This window comes from Phymastichus coffea, unplaced genomic scaffold (assembly GCF_024137745.1).
Source record: "Phymastichus coffea isolate CEN01 unplaced genomic scaffold, Cenicafe_Pcof_1.1 PCOF00063, whole genome shotgun sequence".
NCBI classification, from domain to species: Eukaryota; Metazoa; Arthropoda; class Insecta; order Hymenoptera; family Eulophidae; genus Phymastichus; species Phymastichus coffea.
The window spans coordinates 460,454-481,383 of record NW_026706874.1 but is presented as its reverse complement, the minus strand read 5'-3'; the positions used below and the strand labels follow the sequence as shown (position 1 = coordinate 481,383).

The window sequence follows — 20,930 nt, the reverse complement described above, 5'->3', positions numbered from 1 at the left end:
AAAAAATGTGATACCTTGTCATTGCAATTTCTCCATGTAAATTTTATTTGTTTTTTTTTTTATAAACATACACGTTGAATATTGATTTTCGTTTGATCTTTGGTTTTAAGGCTAATTAAAAGAATATCTTAATATTAGCTTAAATAATATATTACGTAAAAAATGTAAATAACGTCAGTAAGCAGAATTATTGCTACATAAGTGCAAACGAAAGTTAATAAAATTACATGCAAAATTACTATTACTAATTCATATTGAATCAAATATAACATTAACTGAATTCATTCGTGTGAATCAAAAAAGAACAAAAACCTTTAAATCTGAACTAATTATTACATACTTGCCTTAGAGTACGCTATTGCAGCTTTTTCAGCAGATATAAACTTTTATCATCCACGTAAAAAATTATATTTTATAAATCATGTACAATTTTACAAAAATTTGTAGTTCTCTGGATCACATTAAGTTATATCTTTTTTTACTATTTAATAGATATAAAAAATTTATTTTTTTCAATCGCACACTTTTACAAAAAACTTCAAGTTCTCCATTTAATATCACTATGCCTCTTTTAAGTTACAAAATTTAATAACGTTCACTTTCTTCGCAAGAATAAAAAACCTCAATGATTTATAAAACAATTTTTTTTAAAGTTTAAATTATTACTTATATACCGCAATCAAGTATACCGCATTTACGAAAAAAACGACATATATATTCAAAAAATTATGGACATGGCTTATTCAATTAGAAATATTCATTTTTTTCTTATAATAGCAAAAAAAATTTTTGTTTTTAATAAAAAAAATTATGTACAAGCTCACTCAAAAAAGATGAGTGAAGTTTATTCGACATTCATCGGCGGTGCAGCATAACGAGTTCGTAAGTCTACGTCTCCATCGCACAGATACTTTCCTAAAAAACAGAAAAAAAAATCGAAATCAATTTTTCGTTACTTGTTTCCGAAAAAAAGTATCAAAAAATAACATTTACCGGAAACAAATCTCTTCTTGATAAGACTAAGCCGATATCCAGGGTTAACAAGTTCGAATTCAACGCCTGATAAGGTGGTCCCTTCACAGTTAAACTGCGTGAAGATAGTTTGCTGATTACCGGGTCCACGTGAAAGTTCAACTCGTGCTTTTAAAGAACCAACTCCAGCACCTTCGCTATGCTGTGATAAATCGGTGAATTTCCATAAAAGACGATTTGCGTCTGGCAGCCACTGAGCATTCGGTTTACTTTGTACGGTTTTGAAACCACCATCTATTGGTACTGACACTTGCACGTTTAACAAAGGAGTCGGAACAGCCATTGCTCGACTATTATATTTATAATCGACCTAAAAACGAAAAAAGTTGACATTGCAATTAATATTTCGAGATATTTAATAACACTTAAAACCAGGCTTATCAAATATCAAAGTGAAGTATCATTGTCATATATAAATACAAATACAAGATAGCAAAAAATGCTGATTACCTTGAGGTCCGTATGAGTAGGATTACATTTCCAATAAGCGACGATCTGAAACGGACAAGAGCCAGCGCCTTCTCTATTCTTTATTTGATACTTCAGTATATCCACGTTGAAATACGAAGCGGTTGGATTTTGCTCGGCTTGTCGTCGTAGCAAAGTAGTTAAGGCACTCATGTTAAATTCAAAAAGTGTACTGTCAGCCGTGGCTTGGGTAACGTCCCTATAATTAAAAAAAAACAAAAGTTTAATCATCAAATGATTTTCAATGTTCTCTGAAAAAATAAAAAAGACGTCACCAACATGCTAATGAGCTGACTGTTGGGCACCAATCTCTCCAATCTATTACTATTCTTCAGTCTAAAAGTGAGCTTGGCGGGATTAGGATTGGTCGTGAGTACAGCAACGATACCGGCAGGAAACGAAAGCATCATATCGCCGCAAAGTTTGACTTGACATCTGGCTTCATCGCTACCACGGAAGTACGAATGAATAATCTCATGGAAGGCAACTGCTAATGGTATCGTGTCGGCCATGCCGATCGTCAGTGGCGAAGGTCCACGCGACGAGCCAACTCCAACACCAGCAGTACGGAATTCGAGACTTGCCACACTGTCGGCCCGAGATATTGTTGCTGGTGACATTCTCCCACGTATCGCGTCACCGCGACGAGACGGTGGACGTGGTATTGCGATCGAACTGTTGGATGCTGTCGATTGTTTTGGTGGCAGTGCTGGCGTTGCATCGCTCAACTCCGAAAACAAATCGCCTTCAGGGAAGTGACCTGCAAAATGTTTTGATTCCGATCAATGAAAAACTGTATCTCTGCCGTGAACGCGCACGAGAGTCAATCATCTAGTCATCATTATTTCATCGAGGTATAAAAGTGTGTGACCTATATATCATGTTCTTTTGATATAGCACAATTGAGATTTAAGCGCACGAACGTTTTTATCAATGTTTCTGCGCGAGCTACAATACATTACGGCGTTGATTGATGCAAAACAAACGTTGTTACGTTATATTCAGATGAACGAGTCATATAGCGACAGATAAATTACGCGTGAAGAATAGACGTTTTTAAGACGCACGAGCGCAGTATTCAAGTCGAGATACAATATTGAAAGTGAACTATTATTCATTGAACCGACGTAATCGAATTAGCCATTAGCGTCTGCTGTGGTATATTATCGTATATTATCTCACCAGGGAATCGTGGTGGAGCGGATTGCGGAGGTGGTGGCACAGCCGGTATCGGCGATGACGACAAACCCGGTGGGCTTTGCAGAGGAGCATAAGGATGGCTCGCCGTGGGCGTGGAAGCACTCGACGGCGTACTGCTTGGATTGAACAAATTGAGCAGATCGGAACTTGGTTTAACTGCCAATTGTTGTGAAACTGATTGCGAGCGTTTCATCTGATGATCGGAGTCTGTATTCGAACCTCGTCTACCCTGTTTTACGTACAGAAATATTAAACGAAAGTTCGATGAACGCATTAAAACGCAATGGCGATGTAATTTAGTTATTAAGTTACCGCTGGAGCAGGTGACAAAGATAAATTCTCAACGGTAGCTCGTAACTCATCGACGCTTGCACTCATCGGTGCACCTCCGTTGCTCAATGGTTTGATTTCCACGCGAATTTTACGCTCGCGATCGTCCTCACTGTCGGTGTCGCTACTCGAGTAGAAGCCTTTCTCGTTCTCCCAAGGATCTGCTTTTGGCTTAATGCAGTAACCGTCTTCGTCTACTTCAGGCGTTGGGGTACCTGATTTGCGACTGTCTTGATCCTTATCTTCCCTGTAGAGTTAAAATTTTATATTCGATCTACGTCAATTTTTATGCTAATCATAATCGTAAGAATGAAATTCATTGCCCGTATTAAAACGTCACGTAGTATGTGCAAACGCGTTCTGACAGCCGAAATCAATTTGACCTCTAACACTGATTCTCAATATGTCTCAATTGAAATTGATTATCGCGAATAATTAATCGCGTTAATTTACAACGCTAAATTTTCACGATAACTCTATCACAGAGTACCGATCCTGAGTTCCACAATGAAAGCATTTGCCTGTGATGCTGGAAACAATTGTCGACTTGTCTGACTAAACGTAAAATGTAGGTCGACGTGTGTTTAGTTTAATTGGCAGTGCTTAAAGCACATAACGGCTAATTGAATTTGTATCCGCAACTTTTGTGTGTGCGTGTTTTTTTCCTGTTTCCGAGTGTACGCAATCAAAGTAGGCGTGGACGATGATCAAAGCTCATTACCGCGTGAGAGAGTGACGTAACATCATAATACTAACAAGTCAGATTTATCCTCCTTGTTGCTGGTCGTCTCCACCGAGTCTTTCTTCTTGGTTGCTTTCTTCTCCTTGCGCTTTTGACGTCGACTCCTCAAGAACCCTAAAATAATCGTAAATCTTGTTTTTTTTTTGTTTTCGATCTTAATATTTTGACTAATAAACATTATTTCTTGTAATTTCTAGCTACTAAAATCATTAATTATTTACTTTCCAAGTGACGACGAACTTACAGCGCAATGTGAATTTCTCAATATGCCAAACACTACAGTTAAAAAAATGTTACAATATATATACATATGTACATATATATCTATATATATGTATATATTTGTACGTACGTATTTACATAATACATATGTAAATCAATTTATATTAGTTAAATAAGTGCACAAATGAGACAAAGCCAAAGATTTGATTGGTTGTAAGTAAAGGTAATACAGCTTTTTTGTATACTAGCACACTATAGAGTAGCGATAAAATGAATAAAAGATAGTGACCACACGAGGCCGGTAACCTTCACCAAAAAAATTGTTTTTCTAACAATCGCGCGGGTAGTAATTTTTTTCACATTACGCTCTCAGTGGACTTGGAAAATAAAAAGAATACCCCCTACAGAACAAGTTTCCTGAATGCTGAGAACAAAACAGCAGGCTCACCTGGCAGCTACCACTTCTGCTTGTCAACTATATTCGAGTCCAGCTCCCTTCTATTATTTTTTTTAATTATGGTACGCTGTTGCGAACAATATACATGGAATGTATCGTTTGGCGAGGACAAATCTACGAAACTTTTGCGAAAAAAAATCGTGCTACATGGACCTATTCCAATCCGAGAAATTATGTGTAACCAATCGTATTTTGTCTGTTTCAAATTTTACTCCATGATCTACGTTAATTTTTGGTTTATAGTTTCGAAAGATTGTTATGAACTATCACCATAAAATTCTACCGATGGTTTTATGCTGGCATCAAAAAAATGAATCTTCTAAAACTACCGTAACAAAATACAAATTTGTTAAATATTTTCAACGCGTTCACCTTTAAGACCTTCAACTTGATAAATACAACAAGAAAAACAAGTATACGGAATACAAAAGTTTCATGGATATATCCCAAATGATACAAAAAATGTGTCTGGTCAAAAAAACGAAAAATTCATGTAAAACCCCGCACAGAGCATTGGCATTGTTAGAAAAACAATTCGCTACATAGTTAAACAACAAAGCACCATAAGCCAGCAATAAAGTCAGCTACGATCCTAGCTCTAACGGAAAAAAGTCGTCGAGAAATCTTTAATCGTTCAAATACCTACGTTGGTTATCTAACAGAGGGCCGAAAGGCGGTAATATGAAATTGGCCACCACTGTAAACAAATCCAATAAGAAAAAAAAACAGAAAGAACGGAAGAACATCGACGATAAAACGACAAGTGATTAGTAGAGTGAAATAACAGTCTCAAATAAGAAGCAATGTGTTTGTTTCTTGTGAATGCTTTATCTTATGTGTGTTTGTGTGAAAAAGCATATCGCGCGTGAAAGCGATAGTGAGTATGCAATGTGGGTGATGGTAGTGGTTTAGACAAATGAAATGATGGTATAAGCAGATTACATTTAGATCCTCTGAGGGGATTCCTGGAGATGGCTGGTACTTGGTTGGTGAGCGGTGTTACCGGTGCCGAGCCTGTGCTCGTTGCAGCAGCTTTTCTCTCTGAAAAATCAACTCTTCGTTCCTTCACCCGCCATTGAAAAAAAAAACTCTGTTTCTTTTTTTATCTATCGCTGTCGTTGGTTGGTTAGACAAGCTTTTTGAATGGATAAAAGAAACTCGCACGAGAAAACGCCCATTGAAAAAAAAAAGATAAATAAATGAAATTTTTAAAATGTCAAAAGCACACGCGATACTGTGAACGACACATCTCTCTTACACCTACCCTGGGAGTTGGACATGAATAGGTTGAGCAGCGAAGTAGTTCGACGCGAGCCGCCTCCAACATTACCACCCTCTCCCCGACTCTTTACCCCCTTTTTTATTGTGCTCTCTGTCATGATGTTGTTACCCGCAACTCCGGTCTCGCCGTTTGCTCCTTTCCCTGTTGGCGCTGCCTCTTTCGTCATCTCTACGCTGCTCTTATCTACGCTTGTCTGCGACGTCAACTCGGCTAGATTTGTCAACACCTCGTCGTACTCGATTACACCTAAACAAAAAAACATACATATATCATTACATCACACACGTTATAGTAATAGCTTGTTCTTGTCGCACGTCATCTTTGATTAATTGTCTGTGCTTGTATAAAAAATGAGTTATCAGATAAGCAAAATTACTGTTTTATTAAAATTACCTGGCTTTTCGAATCCTGTATATTTACTCTGAACAAACTGTTCCAATAGCTTATCGACTGTCATATCTAAACACTGCCTCTTGAAATCTATGTGCACCTGACCAATTTGTTCATGGTTGGACTGCAGGACGTCAGCATAAGTATTTAGGAACTCTTTCATGCTTCGTAAATGATTCTCTTCGATGTCTTGAAATCTCTGCGACACACAAAAACATCACAATCGATCTCAATACTAAGACATTAGAGGACTAAATACAATTGTACAATAATAGGTAATTACCTTACAGGCCTGTGTCATTTTGGTCTCAAAATCATTTCTAATGGTAGTGTACTTGTCGACCAAAGTCTTGTATTCGTCTTGAGACTTTTTGAATTTGATTTCAGCTTTCTCCAGTTCTTTCTGACTGGCATTGTCCTTCTTTAATTTTTCCAACTCAAGCCCACGCTGCAAACAGATATCCTTAGCTTTCTGAAGGGTTACCGTAATACTTTGAACACTTTGTACAACTTCTAGCGTGGATGACTCTTCTTCTTTTACCTAATGAATAGAAAAAAACACAATTCAGTTTCATATAACCATAACCTCATACACGTATTCTAATCTGCATGTACAGCAGTTAGACAGAGTAGAGTGGGCGGATGCAGATAAGTCTGTGGAGGTCATTATCAGAGAAAGAGAGAGAGAGAGAGAGCGAGAGAGAGAGAGAGAGCGAGAGAGAGAGAGAGAGAGAGAGAGAGAGAGAGAGAGAGAGAGAGAGAGAGAGAGAGAGAAAACAATCATACGACAAACATACGCATCCTCTGTCTCATCTCGTGACGAGTATAACGAATTGCTACACTAACCGTTTTATGCCTCTTGTGCAGCTCATCGGAGTACTTGGCAACATCCTTGATAAGCTCGGCGACCTTTTGAGCTAATTGCAGATGTAGCCCAGCCAATTTCTCGGCGGCGCCGCGTAATGCCGCCCAGACTGGCGCGAACGTTCCCTGACTCGTGCCGCTGTTCGTCGCCTGCTTGGCTACCTTGGACAGTAATTTGTAGTTGTTCTCCTCGATGACGCTACGCTCACGCAGGAACTCGGCCAACTCCTTGCTCGCCACCAGGCCATGCTTCATGTTATGGTACAACACGTCGAACCCATTGTTCTTGTCGCCCTACGACGATAATACGGATGTGTATTTTCCGGTCGCATCACGTAAACAAAAACACACGCGAAAGATGTAACATGCTTATTGCACACGTACACTCACTTAACCTTTCATAGGAGTGACCGTTTGTTTTTTCTGCGATTTCTTCTCGCCGAGTACTCGGCGAGAAGAAAAATGAGGGACACTTACCCAAAAGTAATCGGCGAAGTCGACGGTCATGGTCTCAGATCATCGCTGCACTGCCGCCCGATGGAGACTGCGGCACTTTACTACCACACGAAATCGCGGTATGTGCGTGCCTCTCCTTCGCTCACTCGCTCGCTCCGTTTCTCTTTGCTCGTGCCTGGCGTTCTCCTCTCTTTCTCTCTCTCTCTCTCTCTCTCTCTCTCACTCTCACTCTCACTCTCTCTCTCTCTTTCTCTCTCCCTGCGTCAAGCTTTGTTGTTAAGGTCGGCAGACACACACGTTATTCGCGAGCAGAGTTTTTTAAGGTCTTACGTCACCGCGCGCTAGCACGGCGGCGGACGGAGGAGGTAATTGATATTTATCAGGCGACGTCTGTTACGAAACTCTCGGGACGACGTGCGAGCTTGCGTTCATCGTCCGTATTACTCTATCTCTCTAACTATGTTATTGTATACTTTGTGATAACGACAAGTCGACCAAGCTCCCGTGGACGAATAAAAATGTGGAAAACTAGTTCTACGTTTATACGTTAAAATTGTTACACGATCGAAAGTGGAAGGAACAGCGACGTGGAGGAGTTCCAGTGGCTGATTAGCATAATCACCTCCTTTATTGAGTCATCGGCGTTTCGGATTGGCCACACGAACGGCGATTCGAATTGTTCGTTGGACGGCTGTGTGCTATAAATCGCAGTTAACGAGGAAACTACACATCGATTAGCTGTGATCGATATACAAAACCGACTTGTAATTGATTGCGCGCGACCAATGGGCTTGCCGTTGGAAACAACGGAGGCGATGAGAATTTCGGTGTAAGCTGTTGGAACGCTGGGCAAAACTTTGGCGTTCCGCGCTCGCTCGAAGACCGATCGCAGCGATCGATGCGCGCGCAAAAATAGAAGATGCCTCGGCCGCGCTGTCCGAAGCTCGAGTGCTCTTGTTACCGGCACGAGGACGGGCGAGATCTCGGATTGAAAGCCGCGGCCCGAGGCGCGCTAATCGAGGGCGGCGATCTCGCTCCTCGCCGCGGCCGAGCCACGCAGCTGCTATCCCTATTTTTTTTCAAAGCTCGCGTGGCCAGCGCGCATGTGCGCCGCAGGTGTGTGCGAGCAGAGCAGGGGATAGAGGCATATAGACGAGTTGTCGCGCTCGGAGAGAGCGGCCAGCAGCAGCAGCGGCAGCGGCAGCAGCAGCAGCAGCGGCAGCTGTGCTTCTCTCGTGCCGAACGACATGCCCGCGAACAAGTCGACGCACTCGACGCCCAGCAAGGATAACGGCAACAAGCTCGGCGGCGCCAACGGCTGCCGCAAGACGCGCGCCAAGCAGCACCGCAAGCAGCACCGACACCATAATCTGGTGAGTGGTAAACAAGCGCGCGAGGTCGACGACCCTCCCCTTCCTCCGCCCCGCGCGCGCGCGCACGACCGTGCGTGCGTGCGTGCGTGCGTGCGCGCGCGTGCGGCGAGCACGTGTGCGCGCCGCGCGGACGCTGATCCGCCGAAGGCGCGCGCGAGCCAAGGCGTCGACCGAGCCTATCGTCGTATTGATCGCGCTCTTTTCGCTGATATTCGCTGATCGCGCGCGATCGAGGGGGGCCTTTCTCGAGCGCGACCTTGCCTCGGTCGCACGCTCGCGCGCTTGGCCGTCGAGGCGGATCTCCTTCGAGGACGGATCGACCGTCGGTCGCCGCGCGGAGATCGCGCTCGCGCTCCAGGCCGGCTCCACTCGGCCTTTACCGTTTTTGCCCCCCCGAGTTTGCGTCCGTGCGCGCTCGCTCCGCGCCTTTTTCTTCGCGCGGCGTTGGCGTGCACACTGACCCTAATGAAGCCCCCCTCCTTCGCCTCGCGCTCGGCTGATTTATAAACGACGTGTCTCTTGCCGCAATGCTCCAGAAAGAAACGGGAGATTCGTTTTATTCATCGATCGATGGATCGAGGAGTGCAAGAGCTTTGGTGACTTTGCGCCTTTAAGTACATATCGATTCGCGCCTATTTTCGTCCCATCCGCGCGATGGCTTATTTCACGCAGCGGCAGAGGGGACATCCGCGCTCGTAACTCATGAACATTTCATACATGTAGGTCAGTTTACGCGCGTTGGCTCTTTTCTCTCTCGAACCGCCAAAGCGCCAGCGGAGTTGGCGTTTGAAAATTGCAATTGCTTCCCGCGTGACGGGGCAAAAGCTCGCGTGCGCGCGCGCGAATCCCTTGATGTCGCGAAGGAGCGAGCGATGGGTCTCGGTACGTCAGCGGCGGAGAAAGGTTACGGGAGCCCGAGCGTCGCCAGCAATTAAGCTTGCCTCGGCGATGTGACGGACCGTCGTCGCCGGGGTGAGAGCTTTTCTCTCTCTCTCTTTCTCTCTCTCTCTCTCTCTTTCTCTTTCGCTTCGTCTTTCTCTGGCGCACACGAACGCGCGCGAGAGCTTTGCCTCGAGTTATCGACCGTGTGCCGCGCCTGCGCCTCGCCGCTGGACTACGGTAATACACTTTATAACCACCCTCGCTGGCCGCCTGGCTCTTTCTCGCTCGGGGTTGCGGCGGTGCTGCTTCGCTCCCTTAACGCAATTACGCGCTGCGTCCAGCTCTCCTCTCTCGTCCCTCCTGGTGCCGGCTTACTAGCTCCTCCGCCGACGATGCGAGTGTGTGCCGTGTGAGTGCGCGAATCGCTGCCTGGAAGTCCAAGTGCGAGAGTCGCAACGAAGCGAGGAAAGATGATCGGCTCGTTTTGGAATCTTTGCCGAGCGTGCCCCTCGACGCCGCTTGACAAGGTACACCACGTACACGTATAATACCTCATTTATTTATTGATTCGTCCGCGAGACAGCCGCGGCCGAACGCGCTATTCTGCTTATCTTTCTTTCTTTTTTTTCTCTCCTCCTTTGGAGGTTAGGGTGCGAAAAATTGATTGGACGAAAAGGGCGATTCGTCAAGGTCGCGCGCTTGCGTTACGCACGAAAGTTACATCATGGCCGAAAACGAATGGAAAAAGTGGGCGCGCGATCCTCGACGGTTGCATCGCGACTTCTCACATTGCGGTTCTTTTTCTTTTGCTTTTTATCGCGAAGAAAAGGCCGAGGATAATCGATAACGGAGCGTGGCCCTTTGTTTTATCGAGTTGTCACACTGCAAAAGCGATGTCAATCTCTCTCTCTCTCTCTCTCTCTCTCTCCCGCGCGCGCGCGTGTGTGTATTACGGCAATGCGCCACTCGTCGACGACGACGACGTCGCCGTGTCCTGCTCGTTACATCCTCCGCTATAGTGTCCCCGGAGATTTTCGTTCTTCGGTAGCGCGGGGCTGGAGTTTCTTATTTTTAGAGGATTATCGCGCCGTGACAGAACTCGATTATCCCGGATAACGACGGAACGGTTATGCCAATTAACCCAGTTGCCGCCGCCCTCCCACCCTTTTTCCTTGTTCGCGAGCCTCACGATCCAGCGAAAACGTAGAGAAGAGAAAAAAAAATCAATGTTCGCCGGCGGAATTCCCGTGACGCGCGCGCGTACGCGCCAAGCGACTCGTCAGCTCCTTCGCCGAAAAAAGCCGAGATTGAGATCGCGCGCAACGCCGACGGAGAAGCTCGAGCGTCGTACGGTTTCTCTTAGCGCTGCTTATGATTTTTAATAAGAGAAAAGAAACAAATCTGCTGTGTCGATCGATGCCCCGAATCTGATCGGTCATCCTTGTCGCCTGGTTGCAGCTGCACTCGGAGTACAGGAGCACCTACACGTGGCACGAGTTCACGGGGCCGAGCGCCCAGGAGCAAGACACGGTTGTGAGACGGGCGCCGCAGCCGCCGAGCAAGTCGCTGTGTGAGTATTACATGCGAAGCCCTCTCTTGCCCCCCCCCCCCCCGTCCCTTCGTCACTCCGTTCGCCGTCGATGCCCAATCGATAAGCCCCGCGAGACGTTCGCGGCTCGTACGCGTGGACGTGCATCCGTCACCGGCGCGCCGGGGCGCCCGAGGACTGTCGCGCGCGCGAACCTCGAGCCCACGGCTCCTCCGAGGCGGCGCGAGGCAGCGCGCAGCAACAGCAAAAATTGGCAATTTTCTTGCAGTCAGAGACGCGAGCGCGATCACGCTGCAGTCGGCCAAACCCAACGGAGAAGTCGTTAACGGCGAAGGTAAGCTCTGGGTATCAAGGCCTCTCCTTTTATTTTTATTTTTTTCTTGCCAGTCGCTCTTCCTTCTCTCAAACTTTTTTTTTTCTTGCTTTTTCGTTGTTGCGTTTGCGTGCTCGCAGGGTACAGTTGTATATTCTCGTATTCCTTTTCATTCCTGTCAACTTCGTGCATGACGCGCGTAAAAGCTTTGCTTCCGCGTAGGCGTATCTGCCGACAGTCTGATTTGCCTTGTCTGTCGCCAAGTGCATCACTATTGCCAAAAGTATATATCCGATACACGCGGGTAAGTAACAGTCCTCCGCTCGCATGCCCGCACACAGAGAAAGCCCTGATGTAATCGAATTGAACGCCCACCAAATTTCGTTTTTGTTATATTTTCTTTCTCTCACTCTCTCTCTCTCTCTCTTTGTTTTATTACTCCTGCCGTGTGAGCGATGGTGTCTTGTGAGCTTGTTTGCGAGGCGAGGAGAGTCGCGAAGATCCACGTTTCCGATTGGTTTGTTGCAGGGACATGCATGGAGCCACCTCTGCCACGTCGGAAAAAGTGCCCGGAACTGGCCTACCGCCATCACGAGTTCATTCCCACGGCGCCGGCGCCGGTGCACGATGCCGTGGACAACGTCGACTCCAACGTCATCGATAATCGCATCAAAGTGAGTTCTGTCCCGATTACTTTGCGCTTAACCAGCTCCTCTTCTTTTTTTTCTCTCAACTTTCGTGTAGAATCGCGCTGTGCGCGGCACTTACTGTCAACGCACTTGAAATCTACGGTCCCCAAAAACGCTCGGTTCACTTCTCATTAGCGTCGAGGTCGGGCGACGAAGTGTTGCAGCTCGACACTTATTGATTCTTGCGTAGAGGTCGCGACCGAAACGAATGACAACCGACATTCACGTGCAGCCGTGCTTTCGGCGCAGTACGCACGACCAACTCGTTCTCCCCTTGAATCCCGTGGGTAGCTCATCGAGTACGACGTAGAATATAGGAGCTTGATGAGAGAGAGAGAGAGAGAGAGAGAGTGAAAAGAGGAAAAACAGACAAGATAAAAAACAACTTGAAAACAATTGTCAATAGGAGGCGAGAGGCCGCGGCGGCAGTCGTGCTACGCAGCTGATGAGCAAAGCGATCTCGCGAATAAGCACCGAATATCGCTTGCAGTTCGGCTGGCCGGGGCGCCGGGCGCAGCCGCGCGATCAGCAGCTGACTAATGGTGGTGTTGATGTTCAACAGCAGCAGCACGAGCAGAGGGAGGACGGCAAGGAGCCGCCCAAGGACACGGACCTGCTACAGAGGAAAGCCGCCGCGGGTGCGCTCAGGCAGAGCTCCATCATGGCCGCGGTGCCCGCTGCCGTGCACAAGAGGCGACCACCTGCCGCCGAGCACCGGAGGACCGGGTGAGCTTGTCCTTCGCGAGACGCCCTTTCTTTCCCCTTTCGGCCGTCGACTTCCCGAGCCACCCCCTTGCCCCCTACCCCTTCCCTTGGCGAGGGCTCCGGGGCACGCGCGATCGATCGTCGAAGCACGAGCCCTTGGTTGCGATTCGAGCTTCGAAATTGAGCCTTCGCGGTGTCGGCGATCGTAGAGAGCTGTTGCTGGCTTCCACTTCGACCAAGTGTTATCCAGCCACCGAAGATCGATCGTCAATAATATAACATTTCGACAATAGAGAGTCGTCGCGTACGCACGCAGCTATTCGCCTCCGCTCTTCTCATTCAACTTGTCGCGGCAATGGCTTGAGTATTGATTTTCATAAAAATAGGCGGCGAGCGCGGAAGCTCGAGTCAGGAAGAAGGAAGAAAAGCTTAAATTTGAATTTCATTTTTAGAAAAGCTTAAATTTGAATTTCATTTTTAGAAAAGCGTAGTCTCCGGAGTTCGCGCGATCCGAGGGTCCGTCGAGGCTTCAAAGAGAGCCTTCGAAATTCCTCAAGGGCCTTCGACGAATCTTTCGAAAGAATCGAGTGCCGCGTATACTTTGCGTAACTTCGTTCTGAATTTTTTCTTTTTTTTTTTCGGTCAAGTGAGCCGTGCACTCCATCGCCCTCGTTCGCCAGACAAACTCGGGCAAAGCGCGGAAAAATTGACAATTTCTTTTCCTCCGGAAGATCGTCGCGCGTAATCCGCAAACGCGGACTTCGGCTAAATGAAATCAGTCCTGGCCCCTCGCGCTCGCGGACTTTATCAATCCGCGGTGAGCTGTAACCAGAAGACGACTTAACGCAAGATTAACCCTGTTCCCGCGATGCATGCGCAGTCGCGACGGAGGACAAGCGTCGGAGCTCGAGCCCCTGGTGCAGGACACAGTCGACGAGCCTGACGACGCGGTGACGATCGACAGGCAGCAGCGCTCGGTGAGAATAAACGAGGACAGCAACCGAGACCACGCCAAGGACAAGCCGCGGCCGTTCTCCGCCGCCGAGGTGATGGAGCTGCGGCGCGAGCTGAAGCGGCTCGCCGACGAGTACAAGGTACGCGGGCCCTCGGCGTCGCGCGACTCGCTCGGGGGTGACCGACGACAACTTTGGCCGCAGCACCGGGACTGGGGCGGCGTGATGGCGCAGGAGGACGAGGCAAGCCTGTGGAAGCGCGTCTCGACGAATCATGCGCTGAACGCCCTGGCGCTCGCCAGGTCGGCCACCAAGGAGGAGAAGGACAAGGAGAACACGCGCAAGGTCGTGCCCGTCGGTGTCGCCGTGCAGCTGCAGCAGCATCAGCAGCAGCAGCAGCAGCAGTTGCCCGCCGGACGACCGTCGTCGGTGCAAGCCAGATCTTTCTTCCAGCAGGACGACTCGAAAGCTGTTGAGTATTCCCATCGAGCTTCCCTGCGGCGTCGTTCTCCCACGGCGATTGTAACACGGCAAACCCGCTGCCCGGCAGGACAACGAGAACGCGCGAATGGGTCGCGCGCGCCGCGACTTTCTGATTCGCCACCACCTGGAGCGCACGACCGGCGCGGACGACGGCGCACTGCTGGTCTCGCCGACGCGCGAGAAGCTGGAGCCAGTCATGCCGCGTCGCCGCGAGGAGTCGTCGGCCGAGCCGACGCCACGCTCCAAGTCCAGCCCCAAGAGCAGCCCGAGGGCCGCGCGCTCGCAGAGCGTCGGCCCCGGCCTCGAGCGCCGCTCGCCCAAGCGCAGCCAGACGAGGCCCGCTTCCGGCCTGGCCAAGGATGCCAAGGTAACGGCGCGCGCCTCTGCGCACGCGGAGGCACACACACGCGAGGACCATCTGAACGTTCCGTTGCTTTTGTTTTCTCCCCGCAGGACAAGGATTCCAGCACGGAGCGCCAGCAGAGACCGAGTAAGTCATTCGCTCGCCGGCAATTCATCATCTCCATCGAGTCTCTTCTCTTTCCTTCCCCCCGATACACCCCTTGCTATATATTACTCTAGCTCTCGACTCATCCAGAACGAGAACAACTCTCATATCATCATACATAGCTGTTACTTTTATTTTTATTTTTTTTCTTTTCCTTTTTTTTTTACATATATTTATATCGAATGCATCCGTCATATGGCTCGCTATTATATTAGTTAACAACATCGTAGTCGCGTCAACGAGAACGACAATGAAAAAGAGTCGAGATGAAATAAGTCAATAACTCGTTGACGCCAAAGTACACGTTGATTATAGCATGAGATACTTCTGCTGCCTTATTTAAAGTATCTTTAGTCCTTGTGTTCTTACTAGTGTCACAGGTAGCTGAGTTATACAATTTCCTTGCCGTCGACAGAAAGAACGCGAGAGAAAAGAGAGAAAAAAGAAAAGGCCCGAGAGGCGCGCCCTTCCTTCCTGTTTATTTTCGTTTTCTTTGATTTAATGCATCGTGCGAGAATCATAAACATGTCATGTTAGTCATCATCAATTGAAGATTTGATAATCGGCAAAGGTAAAGTAGGGCAAGCGACGGGGCCGCCGCCGTCGTCGTCATCGCGATGGAAGAGAGACGCCAGCGTCGTCGGCAAATCAAGATCGAGGAGCGTGTCAGTCACTCGCCGTGCTCCTCCGTCGAAAATCAATAGGCTAGCCAAACGTACGTGAAACTGTTGTCAAATTGTTGCCTCTCACACTCTGCCGCTGTGCGTTCGAAACACCGCTGGACAAGCGAGCACTGAAGCGAGTCTTGGAGCACGCGCGAGGCGCATCCGAGTGTGCGACTGTGTGTGTGCGTGTGTGTGGGTGTGCGACTGAGAGAATAAACAAGCACTGCACGCGCGTGTCCACCGAACAGTCATCATCCATCGACCATCCGAATCGGTCTCACCCGGTCGATCGTCGTCGCCGTCGCCGTCGCGGTCGTCGTCGTCGTCGCGCGCTGTAGAGAAGAGAGTTGCGAGTCGAGGCGGAGGAGATAGAGAGCAAGCGAAATTGAATTGTCAATCTTCTAGCTTCGCTCGCGATGACGATGAACGCTCCTCCCCATCGGCCAGCAGCGTATGCTCGGCATCAGAACTACGCGAAGTTGCCCATGTCACGACCGCGCTCGCTTCTTCATCAGCCAACCGCATCTTCGGCCGCCAAAACCGCCACTGCCGCAGCAGCAAGCAAGCAAGCCAGTAAGTAGCATGGCCCGCCACCCAAACTCCACTGCTTCTTTTCTTTTCATGTGTTTTATCGTTTCGTTCGTGCGTTCTCTTCTTTTTCTTTCGCATCATCCGAAGACTCATTCTTCATTATTTTCACCATCGTCTTTTCACTTCCTATGAAAAGAAAAATATAGTGAGTGTGTGAATTGTGTGTATCAGGTGCGTATATATATATATGTATATATATTACATCAAGTGAATTGTGCGTGGATTGTTTTGTCTTTGTGTCGTGTGGTCTATTTGCCTCTTTGGTTGACGACTCTACAGATTGACCTTTTTTTCGGACATAGCGTTGGGCACATCGGAGACCGTCGAATGACCATTTTGTTGTCGCTCTGACAGCAAAAAAGATTTGCAAGCGATTGCCGTAAAATCATAAACCAAATTGCAATCGTAAACGAAAATGCCGACCGTTGCAAATAATCGTTGAAAAATCAATAAAACACTTTCACCTTTTTCGCAATTGTTTTGCAACGTTTCTGCATTTTTTTTTCGCAATTTTCAATAAATCCGTACGACAGTTGACAATTTTTTCGACGCTAACTTTTCCTGCCAGAAACAATTTCGTAATCTGGTTAGAACGAAGTTTTACACTGAAACTACGTTGGGCTATTAAATTTTCCCACGGCAAATTGAATATAACAGAAAACATTCGAACGATAATCTCCGTACACCCAAGCAAAAAAAGCCAGAAGTAAAGGCAAACAACCGAAAGAAAGAAAAACAAAACGGAGGCAACGACCGAAAGTTGATCAAGTACACCTCGCGATGTAAGCTGCGAATGCTCGTTACAGTGACAGCAGAACCGCAAGTGAACGGCGTGCAACCTCAGCCGGCAGCACAGCAGCAGCAACAGCAACAGCAGGGTTGGATCGACGACGAACCGGTGGTGAAAAGTCCTCCCGAGCCAACGCGCGTCAAGTCTCCGGAGCAAATGATAATGCGCTCGCCCGAACCGGTCAACTGGACCGTGCCGCTCGACACGGGCAAAACCTTCACTGTCACTCAAAACGTGCGGGAGGGTAAGTCGTTCGGCGGACCGGTCGACGGCCCAGCTGGCACCCCTCACTCGCACCTCACTCGCGCTTAACTTGGCGCAGGCGAGCCGCCGACGCGGGCCCACAGCGAGGCAAGGAGCTGGGGAGGGCCGACCTCGGTAAAGCAGCAGCCGGCGGAGCACAAGCTGCAGCAACAGTCGGGCTACAAGTCACCGGAGAGCGAAAGCGTCAGTCTGGGCAGCTTCAGCGGAACCAACGGCCACAAGGACGACTCGATGGACCCGGAAAGAACGGCCAGCCCGCTGGCAGCCATAGCAAAGGATGAGGTTGGTTTGTGCCCGAGCATTTTTTTTTTCTCTTTCTCGACACTGTTACACGCGTGCAAAGTGAGTTACAAAGTCGCGTCGATTTTGGGAGACCGGTCATCATCGTTTGTATCGATGTAGGTGGAGCAGCAACCAGCGGCCTTCGAGGCTAAGAAGGACGAGCTGTTGGACAAAGCACGCGACCGCTTCGACAAGTTCTGGGGCTCCAAGGGCCCTGAGCAATAATCTCGCAATCTCGAGTGATCAAAAGAAGAAGAAGATCGATCGTGGTCGTCGCCACGAGCGCGAAGAGCAAATTAATCTAGACGCTCGCGCCAAGAGAGAAGAAACACGCCGTTGTTCGTACCTTTTACCAATCAATTGTTATATCTCAGTTTAAACAAGATAGAAGCCCCGCACACGTACGCGAACGCGACACTTGCACGTCACGATCAAAAAAAAAATAAATAAATAAAAGAGTCGAGTGCCGAGCTTTTAATCGACATATATATTCACACGCTCTTATTCTCTTCGTTTTCAAAAAGATAAAAGAAAAAAAACGCGCTTTTTTAGGCAGACGCGTAGATGAAAAAGGAAAGCCACTCTCTCGTTCTCTCTGGATTCCCTCTGATCTTTGTAATAATTAGAAACTGTTATTCTCGTGCTGCAAGTCTGTATGACACACTCACTGCCCGTCCGTTCATTGTACTTGTGAAAATTGATGATAAAACGCGCTTGTCGACCGCAGTTCTGATTTCTTTCAACACTTCGGATTAGTTTCGCGAAAATAATCTTTCGACGAACTTTGGGGCATTACTCGCGAGTATAAGTTCATTAGTTTTAGTCCAAAGATTATTTTTTATAAGGATAGTATATGCGGATAAAGGATAAGCTGACTATGTTGTACATTTTAGTCTACGTAGCACAATGATATATGATTTTCTATGTCTTACAGTTATAAAATATGTCATGTCAACAATACAGGACATTCCGATTCACTAATCACGTGATATGTATACCTACAATAAGCATCAAGTGATTTCTACCAGCATTTTTTGTAAAAGACAATTAAAAAATGTGTCGATAAAGTTACACGTCCACTTTTAATATGCATTGATGTCCTCACCAAATGTTTGGTTTGAAAATTGAAAAGAAACAACAAAAAGGAAACATAAGAATCATCAAGATTTAGCGACACATTATTATAAGTGGTTGTTCACTGACAAAAATTTTGAGAGGAAAATTAAATACAAAAAAATACAAGTAAAGTCTGAGATAAATAAAGGAAAAAAATCAATAAACAAAATAAAACGCGTTTCAAACGACTGAATTGAACCGTCTTAAACTGTAGAATTATTTGTCCGAGTAGAGCGAAGAGATTAAGAGCGCCAAGCACCGATGCTTACCAAAAAAATGATTATCCTACTCGATAAACGATTTTTGTGAATTATAAAGACCGTTAGATAACAGAAAACGCGCGCGTAAACGAATTCTCGGAAGAGGAGCAGAATTGAATGACAATGAAATATGGAGAAGAAGAATTAAGGAGGATAAAAGAAGTTTCGAGACCAAGGACGGTCTCCATCTCGCCTAATTACTATAAATAGATAGAGCGCATTATATTAATTATCGTATTATGAGGAAACCAAAAAAACACAATATAATACAAAAAAAAACAAACAATGAAGAAGAACATGTAAGTGGGATTACACGCGAGATATATAAATATATATATTATATAATATATTCAAGGAGGATAAAGGGAGGAAGTAAGACTTTTTCGAATTGAGTATGATATGAAAGTATGCGAGCGTGCGGAAGCGTTTTGTCGTGCGTTTTCATTATTTTCGTGTGAGTGCTGTAAACAAAAAAAAAGCCTTATCTCAGTTTTTTTCATCGATTTCGCTTTTCTTGTGTTTTCGTGTGCACAACGAACGGAGAGCCTTTTTGTACATACTTTCGATTCCTTAAAACTGTACATTGTTGTGTTTTATCACCTATATATAAATATATGTAGCGCGTGAGTTTGTTGTTCATCGTAATTGCGATATATATATATATAAATTTTTAGGGCAGGACTATGATTTTGTGTACAATAATGTGGTCTGTGGTCACTGCCGATTTGTGGCTTTTCTCGTTGCGCGTGCGGGTTTGTGTACGAAAAGCTACGAAGATGCGTAATCGTCACGTTTTTGTATAACGGCGGAGAGGAATGGATTTTTGTATGTTTTTTAACGCAGTTTTTTGACAAGCTTGCTGAAACTGATTTTTTCACTTGAGAATGATGATAGTCGCTCTACATAGTTGAGAAAATTATTTCTTCGTCTTGAGGATGTTTATTTTTGTATATATTTTATACACCTGTTTTTTAATAGCTATAGTTTTTTGTAAGTGCAGTTTCCGAGCGTAGCATATGAAAACATATTCGTGCAATTATTTGAAAACAAATTTTGTTGATACGATAGTGTAATTGATTTTTTCAAAATCAAAACGATCTTAATGATTTGCTTATATAATATGCAATAATTTTATGTAAACTCTAGTCACGTGAATAATTACAATAGTACTTATTTGCATAGATAGAAAAAATCATAGTCTTGCTCTAATAAAATGATCAAACAATAATAGCACAGCCACTGTAAAAGGCAAAAAGCAAATTAATATCAATAAATATGAAGAAAAAGCGAAGCATCTTAATACCTATAGCGAAAAAGAAGAAAAAAAACAACTGCCCTTTATGATGATTTTGAAAGGAATGTCGAATGACTGCATGACTATTACACGAGAACGATGACGAAGTTTTTACATGAAAAACAGGGTACATTACGTAGCCGCGCGACGCCTTTTTCGTGTGTGACAATGATATATCTCTCCTTTATAAGATTGGAATTTTTCTAGTTGTGAGAAAAATAAAAGAGTATGTGCATTGTATCGAGTATGACGTAGGTATTTTTTGTATAACTACATATATTGTGATAAAAAAAAAGAGGATGAAGCATTATAAAAACATGTTCGCGGGGAAAACGCTTCCGCCGAGATATGAGACATTTATTACTAAAAAAAAAGTACCACTCACTATTGAATTTGGGAGAGGGAAAAAGAGGAAGAATAAAAACATTGCTCAAGCAAAAAATAATAAATCAATTAAAAAAGAAGATAATTTCTTTGTATATCGGCGCTTATTTCGCTTCGTTTTTTGCATGAAATAAAAGAAAGCTTCAACAAGCAAGATTTTATCCTGAAGTGTGCTATATCATTGAAGATTTTTGCTCAGCATTTAAAAAGAGAAAAAAAACTCGTCGATATCTTCGTTTTTACTCTAATCGCCATTTATGTGAACGGCCGATCATTTATTACATTATTGAAGATTATTATGGCTACATATATTATATAAATATATATTATATATTAATAGAAATTGAAATACTCGTAAATAAAGATGCCGATGCTTTCTGTCGTTC

The 20,930-nt window shown here is 45.8% G+C and overlaps 2 protein-coding genes across 16 annotated transcripts; one reads left to right on the top strand and one right to left on the bottom strand.

The window, feature by feature from the left end:
- Window positions 1-171: 171 nt before the first annotated feature.
- Window positions 172-7,652, bottom strand: LOC131667220 (F-BAR domain only protein 2). Of its 4 annotated transcripts, none has more exons than XM_058940494.1 (13): window positions 7,465-7,652; window positions 6,970-7,281; window positions 6,407-6,664; window positions 6,127-6,322; window positions 5,716-5,979; window positions 5,394-5,492; window positions 3,787-3,886; window positions 3,013-3,277; window positions 2,683-2,929; window positions 1,780-2,260; window positions 1,483-1,699; window positions 994-1,342; window positions 172-915 (listed from the first exon to the last, which is right to left on the bottom strand). In XM_058940494.1, exons 1-13 carry the CDS (start codon window positions 7,492-7,494, stop codon window positions 845-847), a joined length of 2,889 nt encoding a protein of 962 aa, XP_058796477.1. In that variant the 5' UTR covers window positions 7,495-7,652; the 3' UTR covers window positions 172-844. The 4 variants fall into 4 exon arrangements, with proteins under 4 accessions (XP_058796477.1, XP_058796478.1, XP_058796480.1 ...); XM_058940497.1 differs by having other exon boundaries at window positions 177-915; window positions 5,842-5,979; window positions 7,465-7,648; XM_058940495.1 differs by lacking the exon at window positions 5,394-5,492 and having other exon boundaries at window positions 176-915; window positions 7,465-7,648.
- Window positions 7,653-8,168: 516 nt separating this feature from the next.
- On the top strand, window positions 8,169-20,919 carry LOC131667221 (uncharacterized). Of its 12 annotated transcripts, none has more exons than XM_058940503.1 (14): window positions 8,169-8,816; window positions 11,157-11,268; window positions 11,516-11,581; window positions 12,089-12,234; window positions 12,740-12,975; window positions 13,835-14,048; window positions 14,112-14,378; window positions 14,458-14,757; window positions 14,844-14,880; window positions 15,470-15,613; window positions 15,969-16,136; window positions 16,961-17,188; window positions 17,267-17,490; window positions 17,611-20,919. In XM_058940503.1, exons 1-14 carry the CDS (start codon window positions 8,691-8,693, stop codon window positions 17,713-17,715), a joined length of 2,373 nt encoding a protein of 790 aa, XP_058796486.1. In that variant the 5' UTR covers window positions 8,169-8,690; the 3' UTR covers window positions 17,716-20,919. The 12 variants fall into 12 exon arrangements, with proteins under 12 accessions (XP_058796486.1, XP_058796483.1, XP_058796482.1 ...); XM_058940500.1 differs by having other exon boundaries at window positions 12,656-12,975; window positions 15,479-15,613; XM_058940499.1 differs by having other exon boundaries at window positions 12,656-12,975.
- Window positions 20,920-20,930: the final 11 nt, after the last annotated feature.